General features: G+C 46.0%; 1 protein-coding gene across 2 annotated transcripts in view; it reads left to right on the forward strand.

The window, feature by feature from the left end:
- The window catches only part of LOC135507009 (hedgehog-interacting protein-like), a 58,800-nt gene extending 42,751 nt beyond the window's left edge, over positions 1 to 16,049 (forward strand). The window contains exons 11-13 of one of the 2 annotated variants that reach the window (XM_064926477.1): positions 3,994 to 4,075; positions 11,930 to 12,078; positions 12,434 to 16,049. In XM_064926477.1, the coding sequence (XP_064782549.1) occupies positions 3,994 to 4,075; positions 11,930 to 12,078; positions 12,434 to 12,630 (428 nt within the window). In that variant the 3' untranslated portion in view covers positions 12,631 to 16,049. The remainder of the gene's footprint in view (positions 1 to 3,993; positions 4,076 to 11,929; positions 12,079 to 12,433) is intronic. The other variant, XM_064926476.1, reaches the window with a different exon arrangement.
- Positions 16,050 to 18,503: the final 2,454 nt, after the last annotated feature.

Consider the following 18,503-nt stretch of genomic DNA (forward strand, 5'->3'; position numbering starts at 1 on the left):
TAAACAATAAACAAGTCAATAACACAGTAGAAAAAAAGAGTCTATATACGTTGTGTGCAAAAGGAATGAGGAGGTAGGCAAATAATTAAAATTTTGCAGATTAACACTGGAGTGATAAATGATCAGATGGTCATGTATAGGTAGAGATATTGGTGTGCAAAAGAGCAGAAAAGTAAATAAATAAAAACAGTATGGTGATGAGGTAGGTAAAATTGGGTGGGCTACCGATAGACTATGTACAGCTGCAGCGATCGGTTAGCTGCTCAGATAGCAGATGTTTGAAGTTGGTGAGGGAGATAAGTCTCCAACTTCAGTGATTTTTACAATTCGTTCCAGTCACAGGCAGCAGAGAACTGGAACGAAAGGCGGCCAAATGAGGTGTTGGCTTTAGGGATGATCAGTGAGATTCACCTGCTGGAGCGCGTGCTACGGGTGGGTGTTGCCATTGTGACCAGTGAACTGAGATAAGGCGGAGCTTTACCTAGCATGGACTTGTAGATGACCTGGAACCAGTGGGTCTGGCGACGATTATGTAGCGAGGGCCAGCCGACTAGAGCATACAGGTCGCAGTGGTGGGTGGTATAAGGTGCTTTAGTGACAAAACGGATTGCACTGTGATAAACTGCATCCAGTTTGCTGAGTAGAGTATTGGAAGCTATTTTGTAGATGATGTCGCCGAAGTCGAGGATCTGTAGGATAGTCAGTTTTACTAAGGTAAGTTTGGCGGCGTGAATGAAGGAGGCTTTGTTGCGGAATAGAAAGCCAACTCTAGATTTGATTTTCGATTGGAGATGTTTGATATGAGTCTGGAAGGAGAGTTTACAGTCTAGCCAGACACCTAGGTACTTATAGATGTCCACATATTCAAGGTCGGAACCATACAGGGTGGTGATACTAGTCAGACGTGCGGGTGCAGGCAGCAAACGGTTGAAAAGCATGCATTTGGTTTTACTAGCGTTTAAGAGCAGTTGGAGGCCACGGAAGGAGTGTTGTATGGCATTGAAGCTCGTTTGGAGGTTAGATAGCACAGTGTCCAAGGACGGGCCGGAAGTATATAGAATGGTGTCGTCTGCGTAAAGGTGGATCAGGGAATTGCCCGCAGCAAGAGTAACACCATTGATATATACAGAGAAAAGAGTCGGCCCGAGAATTGGACCCTGTGGCACCCCCATAGAGACTGCCAGAGGACCGGACAGCATGCCATCCGATTTGACACACTAAACTCTGTCTGCAAAGTAGTTGGTGAACCAGGCAAGGCAGTCATCAGAAAAACCGAGGCTACTGAGTCTGCCGATAAGAATATGGTGATTGACAGAGTTGAAAGCCTTGGCAAGGTCGATGAAGACGACTGCACAGTACTGTCTTTTATCGATGGCCGTTATGATATCGTTTAGTACCTTGAGCGTGGCTGAGGTGTACCCGTGACCGGCTCGGAAACCAGATTGCACAGCTGAGAAGGTACGGTGTGATTCGAGATGGTCAGTGACCTGTTTGTTGACTTGGCTTTCGAAGACCTTAGATAGGCAGGGCAGGATGGATATAGGTCTGTAACAGTTTGGGTCAAGGGTGTCTCCCCCTTTGAAGAGGGGGATGACTGCGGCAGCTTTCCAATCCTTGGGGATCTCAGACGATATGAAAGAGAAGTTGAATAGGCTGGTAATAGGGGTTGCGACAATGGCGGCGGATAGTTTCTGAAATAGAGGGTCCAGATTGTCAAGCCCAGCTGATTTTTACGGGTCCAGGTATTGCAGCTCTTTCAGAACATCTGCTATCTGGATTTGGGTAAAGGAGAACGTGGTGAGGCTTGGGCGAGTAGCTGCGGGGGGGCGGAGCTGTTGGCCGAGTTTGGAGTAGCCAGGCGGAAGGCATGGCCAGCCGTTGAGAAATGCTTGTTGAAGTTTTCGATAATCATGGATTTATCGGTGTTGACCGTGTTACCTAGCCTCAGTGCAGTGGGCAACTGGGAGGAGGTGCTCTTGTTCTCCATGGACTTCACAGTGTCCCAGAACCTTTTGGAGTTGGAGCTACAGGATGCAAATTTCTGCCTGAAGAAGCTGGCCTTAGCTTTCCTGACTGACTGCGTGTATTGGTTCCTGATTTCCCTGAACAGTTGCATATCGCGGGGACTATTCGATGCTATTGCAGTCCGCCACAGGATGTTTTTGTGCTGGTCGAGGGCAGTCAGGTCTGGAGTGAACCAAGTGCTATATCTGTTCTTTGTTCTGCATTTTTTGAACGGAGCATGCTTATCTAAAATGGTGAGGAAGTTACTTTTAAAGAATGACCAGGCATCCTCAACTGACGGGATGAGGTCAATGTCCTTCCAGGATACCCGGGCCAGGTCGATTAGAAAGGCCTGCTCACAGAAGTGTTTTAGGGAGCGTTTGACAGTGATGAGGGGTGGTCGTTTGACTGCGGCTCCGTAGCGGATACAGGCAATGAGGCAGTGATCGCTGAGATCCTGGTTGAAGACGGCGGAGGTGTATTTGGAGGGCCAGTTGGTCAGGATAATGTCTATGAGGGTGCCCTTGTTTACAGATTTAGGGTTGTACCTGGTGGGTTCCTTGATGATTTGTGTGAGATTGAGGGCATCTAGCTTAGATTGTAGGACTGCCGGGGTGTTAAGCATATCCCAGTTTAGGTCACCTAACAGAACAAACTCTGAAGCTAGATGAGGGGCGATCAATTCACAAATGGTGTCCAGGGCACAGCTGGGAGCTGAGGGGGGTCGGTAGCAGGTGGCAACAGTGAGAGACTTATTTCTGGAGAGAGTCATTTTTAAGATTAGTAGTTCGAACTGTTTGGGTATGGACCTGGAAAGTATGACATTACTTTGCAGGCTATCTCTGCAGTAGACTGCAACTCCTCCCCCTTTGGCAGTTCTATCTTGATGGAAAATGTTATAGTTGGGTATGGAAATCTCAGAATTTTTGGTGGCCTTCCTGAGCCAGGATTCAGACACGGCAAGGACATCAGGGTTAGCAGAGTGTGCTAAAGCAGTGAGTAAAACAAACTTAGGGAGGAGGCTTCTGATGTTGACATGCATGAAACCAAGGCTTTTTCGATCACAGAAGTCAACAAATGAGGGTGCCTGGGGACATGCAGGGCCTGGGTTTACCTCCACATCACCCGTGGAACAGAGGAGGAGTAGTATGAGGGTGCGGCTAAAGGCTATCAAAACTGGTCGCCTAGAGCGTTGGGGACAAAGAATAAAAGGAGCAGATTTCTGTCAGGAGGAATGGGCCAAAATTCACCCAACTTATTGTGGGAAGCTTGTGGAAGGCTACCCAACTTTTGACCCAAGTTAAACAATTTAAAGGCAATGCTACCAAATACGAATTGAGTGCATGTAAACTTCTGACCAACTGGGATTGTGATGAAAGAAATAAAAGCTGAAATCAAACATTCTCTCTACTATTATTCTGACATTTCACATTCTTAAAATATAGTGGTGATCCTAACTGACCTAAAACAGGGAATTTTTACTAGGATTAAATGCCAGGAATTGTCGAAAAACTGAGTTTAAATGTATTTGGCTACGGTGTATGTAAACTTCCGACTTCAATTGTATGTTAACATTGCCAAAGCAAGTGAACTAGATAATTAACTAAGTGAAATAAACAATACAAATTAACAGTAAACATTACACTCACAAAAGTTCCAAAATAATAATATGATGTGCAAATAGATAAAGTTCAAAAGGGAAAATAAATAAACATAAATATATGGGTTGTATTTACAATGCTGGTCTTCACAGGCTGCCCTTTTCTTGTGTCAACAAGCTTCTTAACTGGTTGCCCTTTTCTTTATCTCTCTCTCTCTGTCTCTCTCTTTCTCTCTCTCTCTCTGACTCTCCGTCTCTCTCTCCCTTTCTCTTCTCTCCCCCTCTCCCTCTCTCTCGCTCTTGCTTTATCTTCTCTTATTTGCTCTTTCTAGATAGGGCTGATGCCTGGACTACATTCCCCATGTAACCCCTGTTCTCCTCACCCCCAGGTGAAGTGTACATCCTGGCCACCAGTAAAAGCATGGCTCAGTCACACAGTGGGAAGCTCTACAAGCTAGTGGACCCTAAAAGGTAAAGAACACAACTTTCTTTGTGTGCGTGTGTGTCTGTGGCCTGCCCATATACCTACACATAGCAGATATAGTGGCAGTGCAGGATCACAACTTCACAGAGAGAGGGAGCGTCACACCTCCCTCCATCCCTTGTTTCCTACACCTCTTCAATACATCACACACACACACACACACACACACACACACACACACACACACACACACACACACACACACACACACACACACACACACACACACACACACACACACACACCAGGGCTCTTATCCCCTTAAACAAATTATCACACACACCAGGGCTCTTATCCCCTTAAACAAATTATCACACACACCATGGCTCTTATCCCCTTAAACAAATCATCACACACACCAGGGCTCTTATCCCCTTAAACAAATTATCACACACACCAGGGCTCTTATCCCCTTAAACAAATCATCACACACACCAGGGCTCTTATCCCCTTATACAAATCATCACACACACCATGGCTCTTATTCCCTTAAACAAATTATCACACACACCAGGGCTCTTATCCCCTTAAACAAATCATCACACACACCAGGGCTCTTATCCCCTTAAACAAATCATCATACACACCATGGCTCTTATCCCCTTAAACAAATTATCACACACACCAGGGCTCTTATCCCCTTAAACAAATCATCAGACACACCAGGGCTCTTATCCCCTTGTACAAATCATCACACACACCATGGCTCTTATCCCCTTAAACAAATTATCACACACACCAGGGCTCTTATCCCCTTAAACAAATCATCACACACACCAGGGCTCTTATCCCCTTAAACAAATCATCACACACACCAGGGCTCTTATCCCCTTAAACAAATCATCACACACACCAGGGCTCTTATCCCCTTAAACAAATCATCGCACAACGGCCGGTTCCCCGGCCAACACAAATCTCAGCGTGGTAATTGGAGAGTAAGCATACTGTTTCCAACACAAGCACTACCAGCGGGCCCTGTTAGAGAGAGAGGGAAGATAGGAGAGACGAAAGAGAGAGAGGATAGTGAGGAGAAGGGGGAGAGAGAGAGAGAGAGCGAGGAGAGAGCGAGCACACGTGGCTCGCTGGGTATTTTCGTAGCGTTTGACAGGGCCGCTTATACACTCCTGGAGAGAATGGAGGGCACCTGTCGACGAGTGGTAATGTTTTCCTCAAAGTCGTAGGGAGGGATTTCTTACAAACCTGGTGGTTTGGGTTTTAAGGAAGGGATGCTGTGTCCCAACAATGTGCCCCGCTGCGTCCCAACAATCCAGGTCGCAGACAGCGGATAATGTGCTGGAGTTTCTGGTGATAAATATTACTAGAGGAGATGATTGCCTGTTAATCATTGTTGTATGCTTGCTAAACATTTTACCACATGTTTTACTCTATTCAATATTTTCGATAATCATGAATCCTTAACAAATGATGTTTGCGTCAACCCTAGTACATGTGAAAAACATTTCTCCCAGCACACCAGGAGGTACGTATATGGGGTGTATGAAGTCCCCCTCCACCGCAGCCAACATCTGAGACGTGAAGGCCTTGAATGTCACTGATATATAGTCTGAATCATGAGACATTACATTGAACACAACCAGACCCTCTCACTTTCTAATTCAAACCAATCGCTCCTCAAGCTGTGTCTTTCCACCCTCAGCCACCCAGAAACGATCCAGTCCCCCTTTTCAGCACGCCGGAATGGAGAACTAGAGATCCTCATGTAGGTTTAGGTCCTTCAGCTTAAGTGAAGTTGGTAGGGAGGCATGTGGAGCATCTAAAAACACTGGGCTTACAGTGGGAGTTAAGTCCAGGAAGGAGACAGAATAATGTTTCCTTAAGTCCATTTCACTTTATTGGAGTGTGTGTGTTGTGTGTGTGTGTGTGTGTGTGTGTGTGTGTGTGTGTGTGTGTGTGTGTGTGTGTGTGTGTGTGTGTGTGTGTGTGTGTGTGTGTGTGTGTGCTTGCATGTGTGGGACAATAGAAACAGATCCCTGGCTAATTATTGCTAAGGTGATGACAGTACCAACCAAGTCACAGTTAATTACGCCACAGATGCTTCTACGGGCCCCTTGCTGCTCCGCTCAACGTTTTATTTATGTTTTTTGGCTGGACACATTTTTCCCAAACAACAATTCTTTCCAACCATATTTTGGGCTTGTTTAGTCTGTATAGTGGCCTGTGTGGTGCTGGGAGTCCGGCTTCTACACACACACACACACACACACACACACACACACACACACACACACACACACACACACACACACACACACACACACACACACACACACACATCACTATCTCATTACAGGAAGGATGGAGAGGGGGAGGGAAGGGGGCAGCTAACGTTTCTGACCTTGCTGCGCTATCACATCTGATGGGCCACCCGTCCCCCTCTACCCCTTCTGGGGTACCTGGCGCCCCTTCACCCTCATCCTTTACAGAAGACTTGTATTTCTGAGAGGCGAGCCTGTGGTGGTCCGGGGGTCCCACAACATCCACCATCCACCCACATGGTGTTTTCATTACATGTATGTTTGGGGAAGAGGAGGGGGCTTTAGGAGGTAGGGGGCTGGGGAGGGGAGTGAAAGAGGAAAATCACCTAAACCCCCCTGCAATGTTTTGGGGTAAACACACATCCCGGCAGCGCGCTGACTTCATTTGTAGGTATTTGTTTGTCAGTCGGGTACCGTCCAATAATAAATAGGCCACCATGCGTCTCAGTAACATCATTATACGTTGTCACTGTCCCATATGGACACTGTCGTGGAAATTCTGTACTGAGAGAGATTTCAGTTCTAAATATACAACACAGAGGCAGAGCAGGATCATGTGGCATTGTTTACTTGCTCTACTGTGGAAGGAGACAGAGCTGTATAAAAATACCTTGCGGCCTTGCCCGGGATTCAAACCTAGTCCATATGCATCACACTCACACACACACACACACACACACACACACACACACACACACACACACACGCGATATGCCGTCTTCCCCAAGGCTTCAACGGGTTTCAGCTCTGTTTTTAATTTTTCCTTTTCCCCTCTTCCTATAATTAGAACAGTATAATGTCTGATTGAGACATGCAATGCTTCATTGAATACGTCTTATCTCAATTGCCCTGCCACACGCAGTCAGTGGTCACCATGGGAGAGAGACTTATTTATTTCTGGTGCTAACATCCATTTAGAAGCAGAGCAGGAGGAGGCTTCATTCCTTGAGAGAGGAGAGACACAAACAAACACCGCCTCTGGGTATTGGGTGGGTTGGTTATGTGGGGGAGGATGTCACTGGCCACATTGTAAAGCTGTACAGTATGTAACTGCCAGGTTGTTTATCGCGTATAAGAATGGAAGGGACAGTGCCACGTTTTATTCAAAACCAAATTCTGTCCCATCCTCACGATTCCATCTGGAACCTGAATGGGGGGAGAGACAGTTGAAACAGTAAGAACTCCTGCTGATAATGGCAATGAAAAAAGTTGTCTTTCCATCTAAACAGGCTTTTATCCAAAGAGGGAGGAAATGGTTCTCCTGTGTCATAATATACTTTTCACACAATTTAGGGTTTAGTTGAGTCAGGTGCAGTCCTCTGATTGAATTGTGTTGAGTAAAGAGGTTGAGAAGACCCAGTGGACATAGAATAGGGCTCTGGGACCTCCTTTATGAAGTCACTATGGAAGTCACAAATTACAGGAAGTACTTGGGAGAAGGAGCAGGGAGGTGTGTGTGCGTGTGTGCATGCGCGCGTGTGTGTGTGTGTGTGTGTGTGTGTGTGTGTGTGTGTGTGTGTGTGTGTGTGTGCGCGCGTTCAGTGTGTGTGGTACGATAGCTCCCAGCTCCCGATATGCTGGCTAAAAAAAGCCAGCTCTTTTATTCAGATGTCCCTCCTAAATCTTGCTGCTGCACTACTGTGGTCCTGCCCTTGACAAAGCTGCTCCACTGAATGGTCCTGGCTCCTACAATACACAGTACATTTCTGACACAATTAAAACAAGGGATGAAACCACAAAGAAGCCCCCAAACAATGGAGCCGGATGACAAAACAGCCAAAGGACTCACACTGGGCCGTTTGATTTAGCCATTGTTGGGAGGCACAATGTACACCACTCCAGGGCTTTTTTCTCACATACACCTCATGCCAATCAAGCAAGCCCCAGCACATAGCCCCAACACATTCCTTCCCAAAACCCTCCCCACCAACTCCCAGGCTACCAGCCACCCATTACTATCAAAGCTTTAAGTGAAATAAATCTGATAGTCGTTATAGTATCCCTCACTAATAGCATCCCCTATATCAATCAGCTGTATGATTTGATCTGGGGTGACTGTTGAGGCAGTGAGATATTATAAAGAGGGCTGTGTTGTGAGTAAGAGGGAGCTGATCAGGGATCAGGCTCAGCATATGGTCCCTGGCTGATGTCTACTGTTCTGGAACAAAGAGGGGGGGGGGCAGCTGAGCCAAGCAGAGCTCCATACATCCCTCCTACCCACAACCACCCCACCTCCATTCAGCCACTAGGACTACACTTTGAAAAAAAGAAGCTATCTAGAACCTAAGAGTGTTGGGAAGCAGCCAATAATGTATACAAACCCTAGATGGCTGATGATATGTATTGGCCATTGAGAGGTTTTTGAAGCCATCGGTCGGCCATATTGGCACTCCCCCCAGTAGGAACAGTTCTCCATAGGAATTAATGGAATTCTACAGTATTTCAATGAGATGTTTTAAGGTCAAAATGACATGTATTGAAGTATTTTTGTTGTTGTAGCGGGGACATTAACATTAGTAATAAATATATATATATACTTTAAGGAAAATGTTTTTATATATTTTTTCATTTTTTATTTTTATGTTTAGCTCACATAATATAATTTAAGATTATGCATTAAGGTGTCTGTAATAGAATGAATGTGGCAAAAACTAACGTAGACATGAATAAATTGCATTTCTAAAGCTTCCCCCCCAAAAAACTACGTGTGGGAGTGCCAAGATGGAGGCTCAGGGGGCTTCAAAACAGCACCCCCTATCAGTCATCTAGTGTATATATAAATCACTGGGACCAGCCTGGCCCAGCGCCGTGGACACTCAAACTAATAAGCTGCCCTCCTTTAATTTATCAGTCTTCATCAGTCTGTGTTTTATGCAAGTGTCCTCGCCGAGTTTATACATTCCCACAGTGCCTGTTGACCCAGCTGCCTTTGTCAAGTGGCGCTCAGGCAGGTGTTGTTTTCACCCGGGACCATGGCCACCCATGGTACTAATACAAACTGATGAGGGGCAATAGCCGTGGCTGACCCCTGCTCGCCTGACACTATTAACAGTGTTGTACCCCAATCCTCCAGGGACTAGCTGTCCCCCTTTTCTCTCTCTCTCACCCTGGTCTCTTTCTCCCAACTCCATCACTCTCCCACCCTCCCTCTTTCTGTCCCTCCTTCTCTCTGTTTTAACTACGTGCAGCCTGTCACAACAAAGGCCCAGAGTGTGGATGAGAAAAGGCACAGGGTTGGGTGGGTTCTGAGGGGAGCGGAGCATGGGAATCACCCCCCCCCCCCACCCCACCCCTCCACCCCCCTAGAGACCCCCTCTAGGCTCTGGTACTGCCCCAGGACTGCCATCAGTCAATGTGGCTGTCAGAACAACACTCTCCCAGCCACGGTGTCCGACACCCCACTCACATACCCCCAGAACCCTGACCAGGACCCCCTAACTCACTCACACACACAACACAGGCCAGGAGCCCCTCCTTTGAGCACTAACCAACCACAGTCAGTAAGTCAGTTCATTCACAACCAGACCCCAATATCACATTCAGTTGTGGCTTCTGTCTGTCCGTTGGTCATTAGATCTCTATAGCATTATTTCTCTATAGCATTATCTCTCTACAGCATTAGAGCTCTCCCCAACATTATCTCTTTATAGCATTAGAGCTCTCCCCAGCATTATCTCTACAGCATTAGAGCTCTCCACAACATTATCTATCTACAACATTAGAGCTCTCCTCAACATTATCTATCTACAGCATTAGAGCTCTCCCCAACATTATCTATCTACAGCATTAGAGCTCTCCCCAGCATTATCTCTCTACAGCATTAGGTGTCTCTACAGCATTATCTCTACAGCATTCTCTCTCAGCGTTATTTATCTACAGCATTAGGTCTCTACAGCGCCCAGAGAGTCCAGCAGGCAGAGAGTCCAGCAGGCACAGAGTCCAGCAGGCAGAGAGTCCAGCAGGCAGAGAGTCCAGCAGGCAGAGAGTCCAGCAGACAGAGAGTCCAGCAGGCAGAGAGTCCAGCAGGCAGAGAGTCCAGCAGGCAGAGAGTCCAGCAGACAGAGAGTCCAGCAGGCAGAGAGTCCAGCAGACAGAGAGTCCAGCAGGCAGAGAGTCCAGCAGGCAGAGAGTCCAGCAGGCAGAGAGTCCAGCAGGCAGAGAGTTCCAGCAGAGAGTCAGAGAGTCCAGCAGGCAGAGAGTTCAGACAGAGAGTCCAGCAGCAGAGACACAGAGTCCAGCAGGCAGAGAGTTCCAGTCCAGCAGGCAGTCCAGCAGGCAGAGAGTTCAGCAGACAGAGAGTCCAGCAGGCAGAGAGTCCAGCAGGCAGAGAGTTCAGCAGACAGAGAGTCCAGCAGACAGAGAGTCCAGCAGGCAGAGAGTCCAGCAGACAGAGAGTCCAGCAGGCAGAGAGTTCAGCAGACAGAGAGTCCAGCAGGCAGAGAGTCCAGCAGGCAGAGAGTTCAGCAGACAGAGAGTCCAGCAGGCAGAGAGTCCAGCAGGCAGAGGCAGAGAGTTCAGCAGACAGAGAGTCCAGCAGGCAGAGAGTTCAGACAGAGTCCAGCAGGCAGAGAGTTCAGAGTCCAGCAGGCAGAGAGTCCAGCAGGCAGAGAGTCCAGCAGGCAGAGAGTTCAGCAGACAGAGAGTCCAGCAGGCAGAGAGTTCAGCAGACAGAGAGTCCAGCAGGCAGAGAGTCCAGCAGGCAGAGAGTCCAGCAGGCACAGAGTCCAGCAGGCAGAGAGTTCAGCAGACAGAGAGTCCAGCAGGCAGACTGCACTGGCCATTCCACAGCACTCCCACCAGGCTTTCTGTTTTCCATACCACTTCCAGTGTGTGTGTGTGTGCGTGTGTGTGTGCATGTGAGTGTGTGAGTGCCTGATGGATATGTCAATACACTGCCTGGCTGAGGCTTGTCTTGCCTCATTCGTCGATACTGTTTGGCCCCATCCACACACACAGGAACACACACAAGCTAACAGGCAATTCACATTTGAATTCCTTCACGTAGAATGCTGCTATATTATTTCCAGGTTTTTGAGCCTGGTCTGGAGCGTGATATGAAAGGATCATATTCTAAGCCTCCTTTGGGCCAGTGCGTGTGTTCAATGTTTGTCTTGTTATGAGATGATCACAATATGTCTGTTTAGTATGCTGCCTGTTGGCAGTGTGGTTGGATATGTTTGCGGGTGTGTGCTACATCTGTGTGTGTGTGTGTGTGGGGTGTTTATGAGTCTCCTGTCATGCTGAATTGCAGCAGCGAATGCCTGTTCCCGGTGGCCTGTTCCCGGTGGCCTGTTCCCGGTGGCCTGTTCTCGGTGGCCTAGACACACACACACACACATACACACACACACATGTCCTCAGTGGACGTGTGTGTGTGTGTGTGTGTGTGTGTGTGTGTGTGTGTGTGTGTGTGTGTGTGTGTGTGCGTGCACGTGCGTGCGTGCGTGTGTGTGTGAGAATATGGTGTGTGAAAGAAAGGCCACATATCCGTATGTAATGACTCAGAACAGTGTGCATGAGCCTTTAGAGTGTGTGACCGTTGCCCTCCCTGTGTGGCCCCTGCAGGCCCGCGGTCCCTAAGGAGTGTCAGAGACAGGTGGAGGCCCCGGAGCTGCTGGGAACGGCCTGCTCACGGCAGTGTAAGAACGGACACTGCACCCCCACCGGGAAGTGTTGCTGCAGCACCGGCTGGGAGGGACCCTTCTGCAGAGTGGGTGAGTCAGAGAAAAGTGCTGTTTGAAGTGTTCAACCATAACCTGGAATATTATTAGAACATTACATAATAACCCTCTGCAGAGTAGCTGAGACCTACTGCAGAACGAGAGTTACACAATAGTGTGAAGAATTATTGAGTAATGTTGATACTTATCAAATGGACTACTGTGGACCCATAGTGGACTCACATAAAGTGTTTATGAATGTTTTGTTATCGCTTGTCAAGATATTCTCTCTCTCTCTCCATCTCTCTCTCTCTCTCCATCTCTCTCTCTCTCTCCATCTCTCTCTCTCTCCATCTCTCTCTCTCTCTCTCTCTCTCTCTCTCTCTCTCTCTCTCTCTCTCTCTCTCAGCTAAATGCGAGCCGGCCTGTCGTAACGGAGGCGTGTGTGTTGAGCCCCACAGCTGCCTGTGTAAGAGCGGCTACTCGGGTGCCCAGTGTGAGAAGGGCGAGCGGGGCATGCCTAGCGACCAGGAGAACGACGGCATCCTGGACCACATCATAGACATGACCTCGTACCTGCTGAACCTCACTAGCTACATGGTATAGGGGCATGGGGAGGGGGTCCACTCCCACCGCAACCCCCTCACTCAACCACCGGAGAAGCCTCCCTCCTCCGTGATTCACCTCTGAGACACACCCCCCTGTCTGAACGTACCCTGTCCCCATCAACACCCAGACTCTGGTCATCTTCCTGCCCATAAGCTCCGGTAGGCTACGTACACCAGGCATCCGGGCCAAGCATCATCCAGAGACCATCACACAGACAGATACAGCAACGTGATGGTTGAATGCATGGCAATCGTCGTCTCTGGTCTAATGGTTGGACCTCCACTGTGGCTACATAAGCTCTTTTATACTCTTCTGCACCAGGAGAAAGTTCTTCTCCTTTCTCTCCCACTCTGGAACCCCCATGCAGATGACTTGATATTAGCACTGCACCCCTGCTGAGAACAGAGGGAGACCCCCTCGCGTTCTCTCCACACAACAACAAAAAAACAGCGGACATTTTGACTGAAGCCTTACAGAGAGTGAAGGGGAGTCGGCTGAGCTGAAGCACGGCGAGGCGGGCGGAGGCGTGGTGACTTAAGTTATCCCCCAGGACTGGAGAGTGGACAGCCCAATACTGGGGGTTAGCTTTGGGTCTGCCTTTACCAACACAACACAGTCTATAAACAGCCTTTAAATGAACATGCCAATCTCTTCAGCATCAGCAATGCAATAATACTGACACTGACTGAAGAGTTTCTGATAGTCTTACTGTGCCGTGTATAGAGCCCCATACAGAGTCCTGTACTATCTTGTCTAAAGGCACTAATATGAATGGCCAATAGACCAATGTCACAGTAATAATAATGATTATTGTTATTTTGACCCACTGTTTTCTCCGGGTGATGTTTTGTGGGCACATCTTCATAGAAAAAGCTACATTATGATACTTCATGATACAGCGGTATAGATTTGTTGTTCATCGCTCACTTGACATGCTGCCAATGTACAGAATGGATCCATAGCTGAAGAATGAGTGTCTTTGGACTCAACAGGTATCGATAGAGTTTATATGTCTGTGTCCCAAATGGCACCCTGTTCCCCGTAGAGTGCACTACTTTTGACCAGAGCCCTATGGGCCCACGTCAAAAATAGTGAGCATGATACGGAACAAGGGTGCCATTAGGGACAGAGTCTATGACATTGTTAGGATAGAGCTCATAGCTTTGCACTCCCAATGTCAATGCCAGTTTGATACATTTGAAATGGAGTCATCAACTCCACGCACTGTAATGTAATGTTTTTTTGTGTTTCACAATCAAGGGCAGACGATTATGTTGGGACTATAGTACGGTGTCATACAGCAGTGACGTTGTCACACACTAACACAGTGGCACGCAGCAGGTCAAATCTCACTCTTAATCTCTCACACTGAACACACACACACACACTCGCTACACAACTTCAGTGGTAGTTCTACAAGGACAGAAGCTGATGTATATTTCATACATAAAGAGCTGAACTAAGTACTACTTAGCCTTGCTAAATAATATAGCGTTACTATTGTTTCGATAGAGGAGGGTTTATTTTTTTAACTGTGATAATGTATGGGAGAGGACGGTGTTTGTAGAAAGTGGTTTTGCATTAAGCTTAAAAAATCATGTTTTGTTTGTTTTTTTTGTCTTATTTTTGCTAACAGACAAACACAAAATGTATGCAGTGTTTTTCCACTGTATAAAAACACACAGCGACACGTGCAGTACAGATCAGCCCCGTGTGTTAAAGGCCACGCGTGTCTACACCTGAATGGAAGAGTTTGGAACCGACCACTGAGACACAACACAAGGCTCTCTGTGTTTCCTTCCCGCAGTACGCCTCTGTCTGTGGCGCTCCACTGCAGCATACCGCTCGGTGTTTGGTCTTTGTTTTAGGCCACCAACTTATTGGAGCCTGTTCCCAGTCGGATGAGAAGAGTTCCTCCAGGTAGATCAGATGAAAGGTGGTTTCACACCAGACGCTCTACTCTACATACTGTGAGACGTTCAGATAAGACAGATGGAATGATAAAATGTGTCAAGTATGAACCCGGACTTCTTTGATCCACTTTGTGGTGAACTGTGATCCCTTAACAAATGAACAGCATAAAGAAGACTTTGCTCATCTCAAAGCCAGGGATCTAAACCGTCTTCGGCGAGCCAAACGACAATTAAAAAAAGACTCTAATTATGTTGGAGCCCATCGATGTGTTGTCTTTCTTCTGAAGACTGTATAAAACACATCGCGTAACGCCACTAATCTACAGGTTGATCAGGATTGGTTCATTTGATATAGTGCCATTGCAAATTCCTTGATACCGTATTAATCTTGAGTCTCCTGACAGTAGTTCAGCAAAGATCAAAGCAACCTCTTACATCTTGTGCCAATGTTGTCTTTTTTTAAGTGCCTGCCCCCCACACAATTGGAATGTCCTTATTTCTATGATCATATTTTGTTTTGAGTTCTCGTTCTAAGCATGGTTAGAAGTGTTCATGGTTTTCCAATTCCTCTCTCTCTCTCTCTCTGTTTTGTTTTCTCCTCTGTATCTTCAGTGACAGCAGTTGTTGAACCTCTGTCTCGCCAGTGTTCTCTCTGGTCTATAATGCGTCAAATGGAACTCATGCTGTAAAGTGGATACTATAATTTTAGCACTTAATGTGAAACTTGCATTTTAGCTGCTGAGACGGCGTGGTGTGAATAAAATAGAGTAACCGTTTTCATTATTTAAGTAGTTACGCAAACAAAGTTATTTAAGTTCTCTACAATTGTTTTTGCCGCTGTATGTGAGGATTTTGATTTTGATCATGTATTGTAAATAAAACCTAGGGCTATCTTTGTTTCTTTTCAGAAATATCTATATGTCTATTAAAGTTTATAGCATGTCTGAAAACCTCGTCACAGTGTCTGTTTGATGATGACGTTTAGGATGACGATGTTGCATAGAGCTGAATGTTTCTTCTTGAATAACAACCCGGAGAAAATAATCATATAATCTATTCATTCTATTTCTATGTGACTAACAATCCTTGATTCAGCAGGAAAGGAAATGATAGGTTGTTGCAGGATGATTACAAATGGAGACAGATTGAGGCCTTCTGCCAGGGTGTGGAACAGTGACCTCACCTTAAATGTATCCCCATAATGTTAGATCTGAGCACGCAGAGGTTGTCTACAGGAGCTAGTATATTTGGCCTTAAATTTCTGAGATTGACATGTCGAGCCAGACAGTCTTTTACTGTTCTATGAGTGTAAATCAATAGCATAACATCCTTCCACTATTAGTATTAACAGTATAAGCAAGTGATGGTTGCTTAGTAAAAGAACACTATCCATTGACATAGGTTGCCCCCTCTGTCTGTCTCTGTCTGTCTGTCTGTCTGTTTGTTGTGGCCCAGTGCTGGGAAGTGCTTAATTTCATGTACGTCACTGAGAATTTCACTATTATTCTACACCTGTTGTTTACGAAGCATGTGGCAAATAAAATTAGATTTGACTCACCACATTTCCACCGTCACAGAAGGTTCTTTCTCTAGCTAGGTGAAGTGTGCAGAGGGATGTTGAGAAAATGTTTGGGGAAAGCCAGCCCAAGGGCCAATGTGGATCATCGGCCAAAGTGTTCCCTAAAGTTGACTTGAATTGAAAAGTCTGTTAAGCAAAGCTACTGTTCAGAGAGGGAGGGAGAAAGAGAGAGAAGCCCCGTTTAAATCAAATCAAATTGTATTTGTCACATGCTTTGTGAACAACAGGTGTTGACTAAGAGCTTACTTACGGGGCTTTTACTTCCGGGTCTTCTATAACCTGTCTCCTCCCCTTCATCTACACGGACTAAAGTGGATTTAACAAGTGACATCAATATGGGATCATGGCTTTCACCGGTAAGTAAGTATGGGACAAATACAATTTGATTTGATTTGATTCACCTGGTCAGTCTATGTCATGGAAAGATCAATGTGTTCTTGTACGCGGGGCACCAATACCGAGTCAATATGCAGTGGTATGAGGTAATTGGGGTAGATATGTACATATAATGTAGGTAGGGAAGTTACTAGGCAACAGGATAGACAGTAAACAGTAACAGCAGCATATGTGAGTCAAAATAGTTGGTACAAAATGGGTCAATGCAGATAGTCCAGGTAGCTATTGATTACTATTTAACTATTTAGCAGTCTTATGGCTTGGGGATAGAAGCTGTTCAGGTTCCTTTTGGTTCCAGACTTGGTGCATCGGTGCCGCTTGATTGAGCCCACATTTTTAGACAGGTGTAAACTATCAAGACACGTGATCAGATCTTCCAGCCCACCTCCGGAGGAAGTCAAGCACGCGTTGCATAGCTGGATCTGGACAGGGAAACTGGCTATTATCCCTCCCTCTAAAATCATTGACAGGTGACACCATTCACTGTCATTAATATGTGAATTCAAATAAATAAATACATATTTGTTCGAAATAATATCTGTCAAATCATTTGCATACATGGAAGGACCAGGAAAATATGGTCACAATACGGACACAGCAGACCGATAAGAGTCACAATTTAAAAAATGTGGACAAGATTAGGACACAGAACACCTGTTAGCTCCAGGTATAAACGAGATTAGAGAGAGAGACATATGTCCCTGATATAGACTTGATAGACAAGAGCACTAGAAGATATTTAGTGAGTGTCATTGGAAGACTTGCATACAATGGCTATGAAGTTCACTACTACTTTCCCAGGATTTCCTTTTCAAAGAAAGAGTTTTTATGATGAGAATGTTGATAATGTTACAAATGATCCTGTAGTTATAGAACTACATGACTACATAGGAGAACCCTTTGACGAACCCCTTTTGGATCCAGGTAGAACCCTTTTTGGTTCCAGATAGAACTCTTTTGGGTTCAATGTAGAACCCTCTGTGTCATAGTCCCCCTACATGGAACCCAAAAGGGTTCTACCTGGAACCAAAAGGCATTCTCCAATGGGGACAGCCGGAGAACCCTTTTTGGTTCTATAGCAACTTGTTTAATAAGTGTGTAGGTTTAAAGCATACATGTCATTAAAGCACCTTAATAAAATTTCACAGACTAAATGCATTGAGCATGAAGCTCAGACCTAAACTCTCACCTCTCCCTACATACACACACACTCACTCACAAATACATACACACAAACACATACACACAAACACATGCACACAAACACATACACACAAACACATATACACAAACACATATACACAAAAACATACACACAAACACATACACACAAACACATATACACAAAAACATACACACAAACACATACACACAAACACACTGAAGCAACAGCCATCACTGATGGCGTTATTAATTTATATCAATCAAGCTCCCTGGTTGTAACGATAGTGGAGGTGGACCACCCACCTCGCCTCTCAGGCAGCTCCCTCCGTATTCAGAGTAATGCAATACTAAGTTGTCTGTGCACTGTTTAGAGCCAATCAAAATTGCGCAAAGTGGAACTGGGCAATTGTGCTCCAAGGTCCATGCAACTAGCAGGCAGCGTATATTTTAGTTTATACACTATCTGTGGCATGAATCATGACTTTTCATTTGGATTAGTTTTCTTTTCCCCCTCCCATAGGACCCTGGCCGGCATATCTGTCATAAACAGTGTAACCCAGCACTTTGAATAAACATGAGGAGTCTGTATGCTAAATATTTGGAGGACCAAGATGGCTAGAAGTGCATGTTATAATATTGTATACATGAGCTGAAGAGGTAGTCCAACCAAATACTATGGGAGGACAGACAGACAGACAGAGGGAGACAGACAGAGAAAGAATGACAAAACATTTGACTGTGATTTGAACGGGAAAGAATACATGTCATCCTTTTCCCCAGAAACATTTTATTTCAGTGACTATAACTTTTATAGAACT

Source organism: Oncorhynchus masou, chromosome 20 (genome assembly GCF_036934945.1).
Source record: "Oncorhynchus masou masou isolate Uvic2021 chromosome 20, UVic_Omas_1.1, whole genome shotgun sequence".
Lineage (NCBI taxonomy): Eukaryota > Metazoa > Chordata > Actinopteri > Salmoniformes > Salmonidae > Oncorhynchus > Oncorhynchus masou.